The sequence below is a fragment of the Sarcophilus harrisii genome, chromosome 1 (genome assembly GCF_902635505.1).
Source record: "Sarcophilus harrisii chromosome 1, mSarHar1.11, whole genome shotgun sequence".
Taxonomy (NCBI): Eukaryota; Metazoa; Chordata; class Mammalia; order Dasyuromorphia; family Dasyuridae; genus Sarcophilus; species Sarcophilus harrisii.
The window spans coordinates 460742384-460758655 of record NC_045426.1 but is presented as its reverse complement, the minus strand read 5'-3'; the positions used below and the strand labels follow the sequence as shown (position 1 = coordinate 460758655).

General features: G+C 32.8%; 1 protein-coding gene across 6 annotated transcripts in view; it reads left to right on the top strand.

Annotated features, from left to right (window-relative positions):
- Positions 1-16272, top strand: part of CHD7 (chromodomain helicase DNA binding protein 7) — a 227968-nt gene that overhangs the window by 130621 nt on the left and 81075 nt on the right. For all 6 annotated transcript variants that reach the window (XM_031946368.1, XM_031946366.1, XM_031946369.1 and 3 more), the window contains 2 exons: positions 543-973; positions 14092-14233. In XM_031946368.1, coding sequence (XP_031802228.1) covers positions 543-973; positions 14092-14233 — 573 coding nt within the window. The remainder of the gene's footprint in view (positions 1-542; positions 974-14091; positions 14234-16272) is intronic.

Genomic DNA, 16272 nt, shown 5'->3' with positions numbered 1-16272 from the left:
CCTGAGTTTTATAAGATTAATGGACCCCATTGTGAATTCATTATTTTTGGTAAAACAAAAACAATTTGGTAAAAATTTGGTAAGAACAATTTCATCATTTTTTATAAAGCCTCTCACAAGTTTTATTAAATGTCAACATAAAATATAAAATAATAACTTTATTTTTTACATCTCTTGTAAATGACTGCACAGTAATTTTGTTTTAGGATTATAGAATTATCTTTAATCAAATGCATTTTCTTTATTTTAACTATTAATTACTTAATTTTACTATATGTTTGTTAATTTCCCTTCTGTTTCTCAATTAAGTGAAGTATTACTGTGTTATAATCTTGGAAAACAGAATTTTTAAATGGAAGTGATATTATATCTAAAGCTATTTTTGGTGATACATGAATATATTATAGGCTACTTTGACTATATAATTGATTCAGAAGCATTGCCCATTTGTTTTAGTTCCTTTTTTTTTTTTTTTTTTTTTTTTTTTGATCACCTTTCAAGGTTATCTTAAACTAATTTCTACTCCTGTTTGTCTTTTTTAGCATTCTCCATCAGAACCTTTTCTAGAGAAACCGGTGCCAGAGATGACTCAGGTTAGTGGACCGAAGGCCCAACTAGTGAAGACTGATGATTACCTACCATCTGTGGAGCAACAGCCGCAACAAAAGAAAAAGAAAAAGAAAAACAATCATATTGTTGCAGAGGATCCCAGTAAAAGTTTTGGTCAAGATGATTTCCCTGGTGGTAAAGACAGCCAGGAGCTAGCCAGGAACTCAGTAGATGGGTCCCAGGAAGAGAAAAAGAAAAAGAAAAAACCCAAGGCAAAAAGAGATCCGAAGGAGTCTAAGGAACCCAAGGAGAAAAAAGAGCCTAAGGAACCCAAGACCCCGAAAACCCCTAAGATCCCCAAAGAGCCAAAGGAAAAGAAAGCAAAAAATACCACACCAAAACCCAAGTCTAACAAAAAGACCAGGTGAGTTAGAGGGGAAGAAAACCCACTGGGGATCAGTGATGCATTTCTGGAATAAACAAAAACAATGTCACTTTAAAAAGCTGAGTATTTTAAGCAGAAGACTGGGTATTTTGATGCCTTTTTATTCTACTCTCATTCTTAAAATGAGAATATTTACAAGGATGATAGTAGTGTAACACTACCTACTTCACAGGTTTGTTAGAAGAAAGCACTTTTCAAACATTAAATGTGAGTTGTTCTTGGTTTTATTTTCAGTAATCATAATTTGTGTTTGCTTAATTCTGTTGGTGCTAATATGTGCTTAAAAGAACCCATGAACCAGAAAAGTTTTATTTGGACCATTTTAAGAAACCCTTTTGTATTTCAAGGCTAAACTTTTTATTTAACTCCTAAATAGTTCTAGCAAAGAATCTGTTTGCCATAAAAAATAAACAAACAGGTTAGTAGTAGTATTTTTTTGCAGGCAGAGACCAGAAACCTTATTTTTGACAATCATACAAGTTTTTAGTGGGAAGAAGGAAAATTGAAGAAGAAAGGTCACTACATTTCACTAAGCCTTTCAGCCCTGTTTCCTAGTAGTAGGAACAGGAGAATTAATTATCTCCACTTGGCAGAATAAGCCTTTCAGGGGCAAAGTTGAAATCCTAGTGGGCGATGTGGGAGAAATCAAATAGCAGTTATCTATAATGTTTGTGCTTAAGAATAGCACTCGTTGAAGGTTCTAAAGACCACCATCCAGGTCTTGCCTTAAATTTGGGGGGTATAAATATTCACTCAATAAAGAAAGCTGAGAGGAAAAGACATTGAAAACTAATTTTTTCATTTGTACTGAACATTTCTTACAACTGTTCTGAACCCATTCCAAACATCTGAATCTATTTTTCAGGATGTGGCTGATGTTAGAAAATATAGTTTCCAGATGGAATTATGGCCAGTCTTTGTTAATCTGAATCCGTTTGCAAACTTCACTTTAAAAAACTGATATTAACAAATCACCTTTGAATGCTTTTTTTTCCCTCAAAGGTTTTCATTTCTGGATTGTCTGTAAGTTTAGGTATAGATACATAAATAGACAAAATTAGTCCCATGTCTAACAATTCTTGGTAAATTGGGTAAATTGATTACTCATAAAGCATGACCAAATAATTATGTGAAATGATTCTAAACTAAAAAGCAAACCTCAAGTGTACACTTATGGAAAGGGTTTTGACATTTGAATGCATCTTATCAGTAAAAGTAGTCTCTCCATTGTTATATTTTGAAATAAACTTAAATCAAAACCAAACAATGTTTTTTAAAAAATTACTCATGGTAAACTCTTTTATTTTGCCAAAATGAATGAATTATATTTAATAGATTGTTCATTCAGTTAGGTAGTACTTGCATTTGCTTGTGAGCTCAGTGTATTAGTTTTCTTTGGAACTATCATACAGTCTCTTAGTTTTGTGTCTTTGAAATTTTGATCTAAACAAATTAAATGGTTATAACATAATTCTGGTTTGTGGCACAATTTTATTGATAATTGATTTGCAGAAAATTCTCATTTTTTCAAGAAGCCAAATCTAAGAATTTTTTGTTCTATATTGTTGAGTTCTGTATTTTAGAATAGCCATACATTATTTGAGAAGCAGCATTGTGTAGATTGCTTCAGAGCTTAATACCTATTTCTGGAGAGAAAATTTGATACTTGCTATAGGTATCGTTCTAAGACTATATTCCAGGGAAGACTATAGTCTGTTTTGGAAAGAGTTTTTTTACCTGAGAGTTCTCTATGCCAATGTAACCATAGGTTTAATCATTAACTGATCCATCTGTCATTTACAAAATGCTTTATCAAATTGTTGAGACTTCTGTCAAGATAATCTACAAGTGTTAAACTAGTCGGAGCAAAAAATCTCTGAATATTTCATCAGTTCCTCTGAAACTATTCAATATTTCTAGTTTCTGCCTATTTTAGGTCCTTTTTTTTTTTTTTTTTTTTTTTTTTTTTTTTTTTTTTTTTTTTTTTTTTAAGAAATGAAGTTATGCTAAACTTTCTTTTCTGTTTATTTGGAAAAACAATTTACGTGGTTACCACAGAAACTAAGCTAGGTTTGTTAGAACTGTTTTGGGGTTTGGAAATCAAGTTTCACGCTCTATACTCCCTTGATCTAATAGATAAAAGACCTAATATTTAGGAATTTTTGCCAAGTATATAATTTGTCCTTTACCCAATTCAAAAGGCATGAAATCCACTGAAAATTTTGAAAAAGTTACTACTAATATGTAAATTAAATGTTGAAGACTACTAGTCAATGAAAGTTTAATTTAAATTTAGTACTGGAATTGTTGAGGAATAAATAATGTGTCAGGAAGAAGAGGACTTATTTGGTTTTTTGTAGATAGCACTGGCGCTTCTTTTCTGATGGATTAGAACAACTTTCCTTGTGGTATACTCAGTGCGTCAGATAGGTGGATTTTTCCTTTGTCTTAAAAGTGTAATAAATAACTGAGTGAAATAGAATCAGGAGGCCTCTAGGCTTTTAGTATTAAGTGAAATGAGCCACTGTGGCCCAGGAGGATTTACCTTTGTAAATTCAGTGTGGGCATGGGGTGGGTTTTTTGTTTGTTTGTTTGTTTGTTTCCTTTTTTTCAGTAAACACTTACCTGAGTTGACTCTGTTGATTATAAACTTTTAGAAACATCTGCTGACTTAATGGAGAAAGTCTGTCAGTAGAAAATAATTCCTGGGAGACTTACTTACTTGTCTTTAGCAATGCTACAGATGGAAAGAGCTATCCAGTAACATAGTAATTCAATGAAAATTTTAAGCGAATCAACAAACTAAACCATTCATCTGTTGAATGGTATTTCTACTGGTCAGAAGAATTGAATCTGTTGCATCATGGTCTTGTGACTATGTTATTATATCTAGGAAGGAAATAACATCCCTAAAGTAGGGGTAACCAGAATGTGTACAACTAAATGTGAATTCTGAATAGCATAGCAGAATAATTATGTAAATTGAATATGCGGTGATGAAGGTAATAGGGGGTTTGTGTTATATTAGTACTCATGTTGAATTGTCATCATAGCTTGCTTTTAAGCATTGAATTAGAGCAGTGGCAATTTTGTTTTTCAAAATGCTATGTGATACTAGCTATTTCCATTCGTGAATAAGTTAACTTAATGAATTTGTTTATACAGAAAATAATTTTCCTGCAGATGCCTAGAATAAAGGGACTACAAAGACATGAAATGATAAATTTTTTGTGAATGCTTACATCTTTTTCTGAAGAAATTCTTTATTTCAAAGTGTTATTTTTGAGATTTTCTAAATTACTGGTCTTCTTTTGGTAGAACAGGAGATTTATAGTGGGTTTATAGGAAGAATGATATCTATATATACTCTGTCTCTGTCATCATCAGAGGAATGGTTATGATATCACTAATTTAGCTTGATTATGTATGGCTTTTGTGGAGAAATATCTGTCTATTTAGAGTTGGGAAGGTGCATTTCTTTTCAATAATTGTATCTGTGACCATGTTCTCATCAGTCCCATATTGCTAACCTGCTCAGATTCTGTAGAAGGAAAAGATACATAAAATAAGATCTTTGTTTTTGTTTTTGTTTTTTAATATTTTATGATGAGAAGAATGTGAAAAGTTTCTACATTTGATTGGAATCATGTATCATTACTTTAAGATTCTCATAATGCCATCAGTTTGGATACCCAATGATAGATGACAACTTTATATGATTTAGTCAGTTTTGGAGAGATTCTATGGCCAAAAAACCCCCAAATCATCGACCTGTAGGGTGCCTGATGATAAGCTTCTTTGAACTTAGCTAGAATGATCACTAATGAGTAGATATTCACTCCCTCATTCAGCTCCATACTCAATGTCTTTCCGATTTTGATATCATTTGTCAGAATCTTTCCTTCATTAATATAAGTTTTGAGAAATCAGAATCACCACCGTGCTGTGATGAGCCATCAGGATTTTGATGGAATCATCTTTTTAAACTGTGGGGATTAGAAAAGGCCCATTGAGGTGGTTGAGCTGAGCTTTGAAGAAGTCAAGGGATTTTAAGAGAAAAAATTGAAGAAAGAAGTGATTTCCAAGCTAGGGGATGACACTGATGATGGTGGTGGTGTGGAGGACTGTGTCCAGAGCCTGGAGATAGAATCCCATGATCATAGAGGTAATGGGGGGTCACTGGAATTTGTTGAGAAAGGAAAGTGACATAATCGAACTTATGCTTTAAGAATGTCACTTTTGACAGATGTGTGGAAGATGCATTGGAGAGGGGAGAGACTTGAATCAGGAAAACCTAGTAAGTCTAGTAAGACACTATTTCAGTAGCCTAAGAAAAAAGGTTATGAAGACCTAAGCTAGGTTGGTAGCTTTTTGAGTGGAGCAAAGAGGATGGATTCAAAAAGCATGAAGATGGAAACTACAGGTTTGACAACTAATAAGTTTTTTTATATATAGCTTTCTAATGGATTGGAAATGGGAAACTGATAAAATATTTTGACTTTCTTACTAAAGCTTTGGATATTTTCACATTAGACATTTGCCCATCTTTTCCCTTCTCTCCAATCTGATCTTTCCCAACAAAAAACAACAGAAAACAAACTCAGAATATAATTTTGTAATAAAATGGGAAAGATATTTTTTAAAAATTATGATTCTGAAAAAAAGCCTGTAAGTAATAACTGTCCAATTCCATCCTACTTATCAATTTATGCTACTATTAAATACAGTGCTTATTTTTGTATAGTCCTTTTCTGTTGCCTCATCCTGGATTTACAAAGGCTATATTGGTGAAATGTAAGTTCTGATAGGTTCCACCAACCTGGAAAGATGTCGATTAAGTGACCAGAGGTGGTCCTATGTGCTGTTTAAGGGCCAACCTTGCAGTATTATGAGAGTCTTGATATATTATCAGATTGGCCACAGAATGATGAGACACACACATACACACGCGTGCTCGAATTTGTGTGTGTATATATATAAAATAAAATCACAGCAGCTTTGAAGATCATTATGATCTGTGTTGGTGGAGGAATTACCTTTACTGGCAAACCTATAGATCTTTGAAAAACTAAAGGATTCATACAACATTTTTCTTCAAAGGATGTCCAAGTTCTCTATAAATATTAGCTGATTTGTATTCTATCCACATATTCACCCAAGTCTATTTTATTCGGCCAATAAGCTCAAAAATTATCTCTAATGACACATTAATATATACTCTTAGAGTGTGCTACTGTTTTGTAATGTAACTTAATAGAGATGAGATATAAAATCAAATCTTTAAACCTGTTTGTAAATTTATTTGTAAGCTTTACAAATAAGAATAGACAACCTGGTTCTTAGCCCCTCATAACCTTAAGCTAAATAAGTCATAAATTAATTAAACTAGTTTTTTTTTTTTTAACTATTCACATACTAGGAATTGTTATTCACCTAGGGCATTAGGCAACTTGCCAGGCTGCATTATATAATTAAGTGTTGTAGGTGGTGCATCCATCAGGAGTGAGTTCTGTAGAAAGTGTGATTGAGAAAGAAAGCTTTAGACTTAAGCAGCCAGGAATGGCAAGTAATAGTAAAGAAAAAAAGCAGATCAAGAAAGGGATTCTGTGACTCGACATTTTGTTATATTGGTCTTTTGTTGTCTGGTCTCTTTATCATCAGATCCAAACTAAAAATTGGGTTTGGGAGCAGGTTGCCTTTATGTATTACAGATATATACATGTATGTATGTGCATGTAGATATATATCTGTGCACATATATTTATGTACATACACACACTATATGGATGTATTTTGTACTTTTAAAAAGTTTTACCCTTTTCCTACATGGTACATTTAAAATTGGCTAAGTAAAAAAAGAGAAGGCAAATCGATTATGTTGTTGATATCGTTTAAAATCTAAATCCTATATCCCATACCATGTGGTTCAGTTTGTTAGTTGTCAGAGGAAACAGAAAGAACAGTTGTGAAACTTAAAAGCAACTTTTACTGCCTCCCATTCTGTCAACCTCAGTTTTGATTGGGTGACAATGTTGGGTCTGTTTTGGGGTTCAGTTTTTGCCAATCTATTGAACTGTGGTAGAATTTCAAAGTTGTGGCCTATGGGTACTTGAAATACAAAGAAAAAGGTACTAATGGATCTTGCTTTCAAATTCCATTGCCACCAATCAGATAATTGAGAGGTAAGTCGGACAGTAATGTTACAATGAAATGGAAAAGAATGGCTCTGGAAGTGATACTGTTTTTGAAGTTTTACCCAAGTGGAATTGTTGAACAAGGTATACAAATTGCTCTTATGGGTTGAAACATAGAATTAGGTTTGCCCAGAAAGAAGAAAAAGGAGGCATAAAAGTAGTAGATTTTCATATCTCTCTAAGGAGATATGAATGAAGCTATTTTGAAAGATATAAAGCTCTACATAGATGCAAAGGTGTTTTTCTTTGTTTTTAGCATTTACACATAAAACTTCTTTTTTATTCTTGAAATGTATTGAAAGGTATCAGAAATGGATCCTGTTAGTATACAAGCATATCAGCCATTATTTTAGTCATCCTCATTTCAAGGGCCATACAGTTTGGATTCTTGCCCTTCCCTAAGACTAGCAGTGTGAACTAACAAAACATGCACTCTTGTTAGAGAAAAAGGAAGGGAGAAAGGGAGAGTGGACTTTCAGAACACTGTTTCTGTGTGTGGTCCTGTCTTCTGTGAGAACTAATCTAATTTCATGGGAGTTCAACCCCTCCTGTTGGAGTAGGTGGTGGTCTTTTCTCTTTCTTAGATTTAACCATATGCTTAGTACTATACTCCCTCTGCTTAAAACACCCAACAAAGTTTGTAGTATGATTTGGCTAGCCAGGCTAAAAAGAATTGCTTATTTCTGAGGTCAGTATTCAGTTTAACTGAGATAAAGGTTGCAGGGTTTGGATTGTCAGAGTTAGCCTTGGTTGTTTTATTTAATGGGTAAAGATCTGTGGTGTACATAGATGGAAACAGGTTAAGTTAGTATTGTTTTGGTTCTGTACCCACAGGAATGTGAATCTGATTAGCCAAATAGTTAAATCACAGTTTAGTATTTGTTGAAGTGCATTATCAAGGGTTTACTAAAAGGTACAATTTGAACAATCTGTGATCCTTTTGTGTCTTACAGTGCTAGTCACTGTTAATATGAACAAATGTGTTGATATATTTTAATGTGTCATGAGCTGGTCATATTTTATCAGATAATTTTATTTCCTTTCTTATTATTTCTTATTGCTCCAACTATGATCCATTAAACTTATTGAACTTGGATTTTCAGTTTTATTTAGAACAATGTTTAGGCTTTGCTATCAGTATCCTAGTATACCTTCTTTTTCTATGATTTGCCAGCATTTCATCTTTCAAGAACTGGCCAGCTCCCCAGCAATCCTTAGGATGGGATTTCAGAACTATATAAAGTTCTGAAGTTTAGACTCAAAATGTGGATAATAAAAACGAAAAATTAAAAATAGAGATGGATTTGTTTACTTGAACATTAAAACAAATTTCAGTGGATTGGGGAATACTAGCCTGCTCTGTACTAGCTATGTGGGATTACTTTAAAAAGAGTATCAAAATAAAATAAAGCTATTTCTGACCCACTATATTCTAGCATATGGCCCTTTCACCCTTTCCATACCCACAAACTTCGACCTGGAGGTTAACTCTTAACTTGAAAATTTCAAGTAGTGTCTTGACACCTCTGCCCTACCCTATCCAGCTCTGCTCTGAGTCTCCCTCCCTCCCTCACTTCCCCCTCTCTCTTCCTCCCTGCCTTCCTCCCCCCTCTTCCTTCCTTCCTTCCTATCTTCTTTCCTATCTTACTTCCTGTCTTACTTCCTTCTTCTCTTCCTTCCTCCCTTCCTTCCTTCCTCCCTTCTTTCCTTTTCTTAAAATGCATATGTTGGCTGTTCAAGGCATAAGAATTGAAGTAAGAGCTTGAGTTCTAAGACATTTTGTTCTGAGACAGTCGTTTCCGTGTATCTCAGTAAAAGTGTGGAAATGGGGGGGGGAAGAGGGGAGGAGCAACCGCAGACTCTCCTCGTCAAAACAAAGAGGAACAATTAAATTAAGCAGTGGTTGTTAAAATTATTTGCTCTTCTATGATGTTTTAAATATAAATTTCACGATTCTAAGAATGATATTTCTCTGGCTTACAAAATGAAATTGTACATGGTGGTGAGGAGTCATGTTACATATCTTTAAAATTACCTAAAATAATCTTAGAAACAGATTAAGTGAAGACTGTAATTTCATTTTACTTATTTTTTCGAAGACATAAATCGTAATGAAGTTATAGAAGGTATTATGGCAAGAAGCAAAACATATAGAAGCTAATATAGTAACATAGGTTAGTCCCATACAATGTGGAAATGAGCATTTCACTTCCTGAAAGGGAAGATTATAATTGACAATGAATGTGAGTAAAGCTCTGAAGAGAAATATACAGTTGTGAAATGTATTAATGTATTATATGTATTTCTTATGAAATGAAGATATTTTACTAAAATGGATTTCTCATAAATCTTTCTTGAAATTAGTTATTAGTTGTTCATTAAGAATCTACAGGAACAGTGCAGATTAGCACCTTGGATACTCTTACAAGAGATATAATAATAATACAAGAGGATATCATTCCCTCCACTTGCAACAACTAATTTTAAGACAGATTGCTAATTTATCAGTAGACTAGGAAATTAACACTAAAATAAAATAGTTTTTAAAAAAAAATAATTATTGGGTTCTCATATGTTTATATTGTTATACACACATATGTGCAGTGGACTATGAGTCCCTTATGGACATCATTTTTATGATGAAAGCCATCATTCAAAAATGGTTTTGAAGATGGAATTTAGGTTACAGGAAGAGAAAGATTTCTAAAAGGATGATAATTAAATTAGGTATGCTTTGTTCAATTTTTGAAAATCTGAACTATAAAAATTTGAGAGTTGTCCTCTTATTAGGGGCCGAATATCATCCATTTGGTTTTACATTTTCTCCCATTCAGTTCATCCTATGAACATTTTAAAAGTGTATACTGTGTGTAAAAGATGCTTTCTTTTAGTGTTCAAGTGGACAGATTCAGCTCTCTTCTTAGCTTTACACATAAAGAAACTCAAAACTTTTAATGCATACTTCAAAAACATTTTTTTCAGAAGTAATAAGGTCTCTCACCTCTTCCAGACAGGAGATAAGAAGATGGAAGGAGTGGGGCAAGGGTGTGTGTGTGGGTGGAGGGGGCAGGAGATGTTTGTAAGTGGGAGTTTTTGTTAGATCTGGGGAAATGATCATGATTACTCTATTTTAGAATTGCTAGGTTTTACCCCTTCTTTCTAGATCTAAATTACCTGTTATAAATCTATATGCTTTTATGTGATGTTTTATTACTATTCCATGGCAATTTTTGACATCATTGAGGACTAGAACAAACTAATTTTTCTTGAAGTGGAAACACTTATCCAACCATGCTTGTAGCCTCTACCTAGGTAAATAGATAATTGTCAAAGAATTAGTGATGATCACAGTGAAGTTCGAAATGGGAAAAACCACTGTGTTGTTATTAGTGTAATAACACCAAACATCTCAGTATAGTTTTTCTATAATATATGTTAAAACTAATTTGAACTCTTTGCAAACATATTTGGAAAAGTTCTCTTTTTTGTATAGTCATGCTTATTTTAATCTTTGCATAATAAAGATAATGGAATAGCCTGAATATTATAACCTTAAAATTATAAACATTGAACTTAAGCATTCCAGATTGCCATTCAAATGTGTAAAATATTGTTGAAACAACTATTTCAATCTTGAATGTGGATTTGGAAATGCATACATTTTCTAGTGTGTGGTTTTGGTTGGTTACATATGCTTGTAAAGAATTTGCTTTCCATTTGTAATGATTAAAATTTGAGGAGTTGGGTAGAACTGGGTGGACTGAGTGGGATTGCTGATGACAGAGCTATGAAGTTCATTCCCTAAACCATCAAATATGGTCTTGTTACTGTTAGAAGTTTTATTCATAAAGTATTCCTCTCACTCATGTATCATACTGGTTTTTTAGAGCTTTCCTTCATTAACTGTATGTGCACTTTTTTTCCTTTTCCTTCAAATTTCATAAAAAATTTGAACTAACAAATATTAAACCTAAACCAAGAATGTATTTGGACCCTTAAGACCCTGAATATGAAGTATATTTTCTAAAATGGCATTTTTAGTTGGTTAATCATACATTTAGAACTGGAAAGAGACCTCAATCATGCTTTAGTCTAACTCCTTCATTTTACAAATAAGGAAACCAAGTCCCAGAGGGATAAGGTAAACTGCTTTATATCACATTAAGGATAAGACTTCAAATTCTGGTTTGCCGATTATAAATGAAACACTATTTTAATTTCATTTGATAATTTCAAAGATGAAATTTCAGATTAAAAAATCATTATTTGATATGTTTCTTGGTTATAATGGATTTTGGTAGACATACAGAAACCTTTTATATTTAAGTTTTCTTAACTTTGGGGAATACATATATACAAATATATGTAAGCATGTTTATATATCAATAACATCTAGTGAAAAGTCCTAGAATTTGCAGGATTGCTTGTATCCTGACTAATGTTATGAGAAGATACGAGGATGAGCATGTTGAGCGCAGTCCCTGTACAATGTCAATAGGTTAAGGGCTAATGAGTTTAGAAATTTTTCAGTAGTCAGATTCAGTACTAGTGTCTCACTTAGTTGCATGCTCTTTGTCTGAATTTTCCTGTGTGAGAAGCACTTGCAGAAATGTTGCTTTACTTGAACAATCATGGAGGTTCCGTGGAGCCTTCTTAGAAGATGTAGAATCATTAGCACTTTTCTGCCTTCAGCAAATTGATATTTTATCAAACTTGGGCTGTGCTATTCTTCCAGACATTAAGCCTGTTACTCATATGTGATGGTGCACCAGGGCACAGTAACTACTACTAAATTAAATTGTGTGCTTTGCTCTGCTTTATAGAGGTCACCAGTGAAAAGCACTAGGCTGTCAACTTACTTTACCTGGCAGTAGTTCAACTCTTTGACAGGCTTACCTTTGATTTAAACAAATTTGAGAAATATGTAAAGTTTTGGAAGCAGTTTTGCACTGATTTGATAAAAGAAACCACAAAACACTGCAGCGCAGGTGTTGAGAATGTTTGAAAGCTGATTGAGGGAAGCAGATGGCTTTAGTCAGTGGCATCCAGCCAAAAGAGCAGGTGCTGATCATGTGACCACTGGTTACCAGGGTAATCTGATTGCTCTTGGCGTGCAGATGAAAGGAAAGGGGCCCAGTGTTCAGCTGTAGTATTGTATAATTTGTGGCAGTTAGAGCGGAAATAAATGCTGGAAATGGAGCCTCATAGTAGGGGAGACTTCTGTCCATGTGTAGCGTAAACACTAGGACAGTTGGAAGAGGAACTGTTGTATGGATTTTCTTATTTTTTTAAAATGTTATGCTTTATATGAATTTTTCAGGGAATTAAACTTTTTAAAGCATTATCATGATTTGAAAGATCTTTTGGGAGCTAACCTGTCTTTTGCTGTGCTCCAGAGTTTTGCTTTAAGTTAGAGTGTCATTATTTCCTTATGCTTGAAGGTTTTTTTTTTTTTTTTTTGGGGGGGGGGTGAGACTTAGAAGCATTATTTTTCAAATAACTACTTTTAAGAGCCGACAGTATTTAATCTAGTAGTCCAAAAGATAGCAAGTCCTACATATGATGTTTATATGTAGTTACATTAACAATAATTTGGAAATCGAATTTTATTTAATAAGAGCTTAACTTTTTAAAAAATACAGAGAACTCTGCTTCTTTTAAGGGATATGAGGTTGAAAAGTGCTGTTTAGTGCATTGTCAGCTTTTTTTTCTGTGAAATTACCAATTTCGGTGAATAGAAACTTTTTAAAGGTGGCTGAAAAGAGAATTTTTCATTTTCAAAACCATTCTGATTCCTGGGCACTATAGTAGTGATGTAAAATAAAATAGTTGCTACTCAATATAGATTCTTGCAAATATTTTATCACAAATGATAGCTCATCTTCGTAAGTCTTGGTGCCAGACTAGAAACTGAAGTTGAATGTTAGAATTAAATTTGCCTTAAAGAAGAATTAACAAGTAGATCAGACAGAACTGTGTGTGTGGTTTTAGTTGGTGATAAACAATTTTATTACATTCTCTAAATTCTTTTTATGTTGGCTGACCTATGTAACATTCAAATCCTGTAAGCCTTTACTCTAAACATACAGTAGAATTTCTATAGTTATGTTTATTTTGTTGCATATCTTGCCAGTAACCTAGCTTAAAAAAACAATATGCTATGTTAAATATAATATGTCAGTGAATAAAGCATACTTTTTTAATCTTAAGAAAAATAAAACAAAAATAAATATCAATACAAATGAAATTGATAAAATTATTTTTAGGTGATAAAAAATAAGGCTGATAAAATAAAATCAATAGTGGTTCTTATGCTTTAATATATTAAGCCATATACCATAAATATATTTCAAAACATTGATCAAAGTCAAAAACACTAATAGGCAGTGTTTAAAGCCAACTGCAAAAGGCAAGGGATGAAGATAATCACATTCCATTCTTCCTCATCATTTAAAAAAAGGTGTTCTGACACCTTAAAAACTTGATAGTAAAATTATTTCTTAATGAATGGCTCCATGCCACAATATATTGAGCATATATAGCCAGGGTAACAGTGATATTTTATATGATTTTTCAAAATGAATTAAGGTTTAGGCTTGTATTTTTCTTTGTCTTGGTGAGCAAATATACAGGATATGCATTTTTATAGGATTTTTTCTTTTTTTTGCATCAGTTGTGAGTTTTTAAAATTAGGGCAATCATTTACAATGTTCAAAAATAGAGTTTTGCCATAAGAATTTAATCTTATGGTACCTCCTTACAAAAAAGAAAAAGTGTATTATTTTATTATTATTGATAGTTTGGGGAATATTAATCTGGGAAATGTGAGGCATGTATCCATGGGAGAAACTTTAAAAAAAAATAATCCCAACACTGACTAGGGAACTGTACTTTGAATTCTAGTAATAAGAAACCAGATTCTGAAGCAAGTGCTTTGAAGAAAAAAATCAACAAGGGAAAAACAGAAGGTTCTGAAAACTCAGATTTAGAAAGAACTCCACCACCATCTCCTCCTCCTGAAGAAGATGATGACCCAGGTGTTCAGGTAAGAGTATTATTCTGATGTCTGCGTTGATTAGTGTTTGATAACTTCAGATGGCTATAAGACGCAACAGAAGTTCTCTTTCCATCTTTGTTAAGAAGATGCCTTTTAAGATGTCTTTATTTTTGTCTGGGATCTTATTTTCAGAGAGGTGAAAGTCAGAGTCCAAGGTTGAATGGAGTGTGCAACTCATTCCTGACTAAAATTTTGTAGTTTTTGCCATAGGATCACAGGACTTAAGTCCGGAAAGGTGACTTCAAGGACCCTCTGGTATCACAACCCTAATTTCACATGGCCTAGAGAGGTGTAAAAAAAACTTAAAAAAAAAAAAAAAGCATCTCAATAAATTCCAAAGTTCCTTTTGAGAGTTTTTGAGTGATTTTTATCCCTATTCTTGGCATTAAAATATGATCTAATGGTTTAGAAAACATTTGTGTTTTTGGCAGAAGTTCTTTTAAAAATTGGTGTGCATCAGATTTGTTAACTTTCCTAAAGTTTTGTGAAATATTCTTTTCACAATATGAAAAATTTAGGCTTAGAGCCATTTGTTATTAACTCAGGAACTTCTACTGCGTCTGTTGACTCATTATGAGATGTTTTTGTGTAATGGCAGGCCTTCTGTGAATTAATGAACTTCTATTTTCTAAACAATTGGTTCAGCATAAATTTTTCTGAGTTATTTTCATTTACTTCTTGAGAAATAATATATGCATCAATTGCAAAACTGCCCTTGAAATAAACATGAGAAATTTTAGTTCTCACAAACAGGGTACATCGTCCTCATTGATTGGGCTAAGAGAGACACTCAGTACATAACAGCTAGAAACCATTTCCTTTTTAGGTTCCTTGGAATCATGCCAGTATGTTCTACCAGGATGCCCTGGAATGTATCTTGTGTGACATCATAGTTATCAAAGAGTAGTTATCAGGGAGCCCTACTGCAATCAGAAACCAACCTCCAGAGGCCTGAGTGACTTTTCATTACTACATAATATATTCTCAAAGATTTTTCAAAGAAAAACATATTTCATTTTTGTTTTTTTTCTTTCTCTAAGAGATTTGAAATAAAATACTTGTAAGATACAGATGTATTCCAGAGTTGTAGGTACTTTGGTTCTTTTCTTTAGCAAAGTTTCCTGTTATCAGTGACCTCACAAAACTATATTCTTTAAGATGATCTGAAAAAAACTAATGGGTTTTTTCTTTTTAAATATAGCTAACCTAGTGGTGGTATTATCCATTTAGGATAATCATATGCTTTCCCTTTATTTTACAAAACTACTAAGAATATTAACAAGGTTAGTTGATTAATGAGATTTACTTGAGAAATTGCAGTGAAAGGATGATTCTGAATTTTGTGTTTTCTGAACCATACTGCTTTTAATTAGGACATTTAAGACAACATTTTATGCAACAGTAAAATTGCTTTAAAATTCAGAACTTGTTCCTGGAATTTTCTCAGAAAATACAAGCTTACTATAAAGAATTATTATTAAATTTTTTTAGAATTTTTATATCTTGGTTATAGAACATATAACCAAGTTTGGTGTTTCTTCTTTTTTAAAGGTAATACCCTAAAAACTTTTTTTAAAAGCATATCTTTGAGTTGTTATTTTAATAAGTTATAGATTTAATAATTTATAGTAGCAGTAAAGAAAGTTATTATACAAGGACACCTCTATCTTCAAAGAAGTATTTTTTCTTCATATATACTGCTCAGGAAATGATGTTACCAAGTTGTTTATCATAGTTCTTCCTGTAACATATGTATGAAGGGTGGAAGTTAAACTTCTTGAATTCTGTGACTGTAATTTTTTAGATCTTAGTAAATTGCATATAGTGCTATCTGGTTCAGAAGAAAGTATCTATCACAGAATGGTACAGTAGTGAGATAATGGAAACCAATTAGTTATTCCCTTCAGCATGACCATTGTACTTACTAACCTTTTAAAAGCATTTAAAATACATTTCTACAGAGTAAGCCTTCTGTTGCTAATGAAACTAAAGTGTTTCACTGATGCAGTTTTCAAAAATAAACAAAT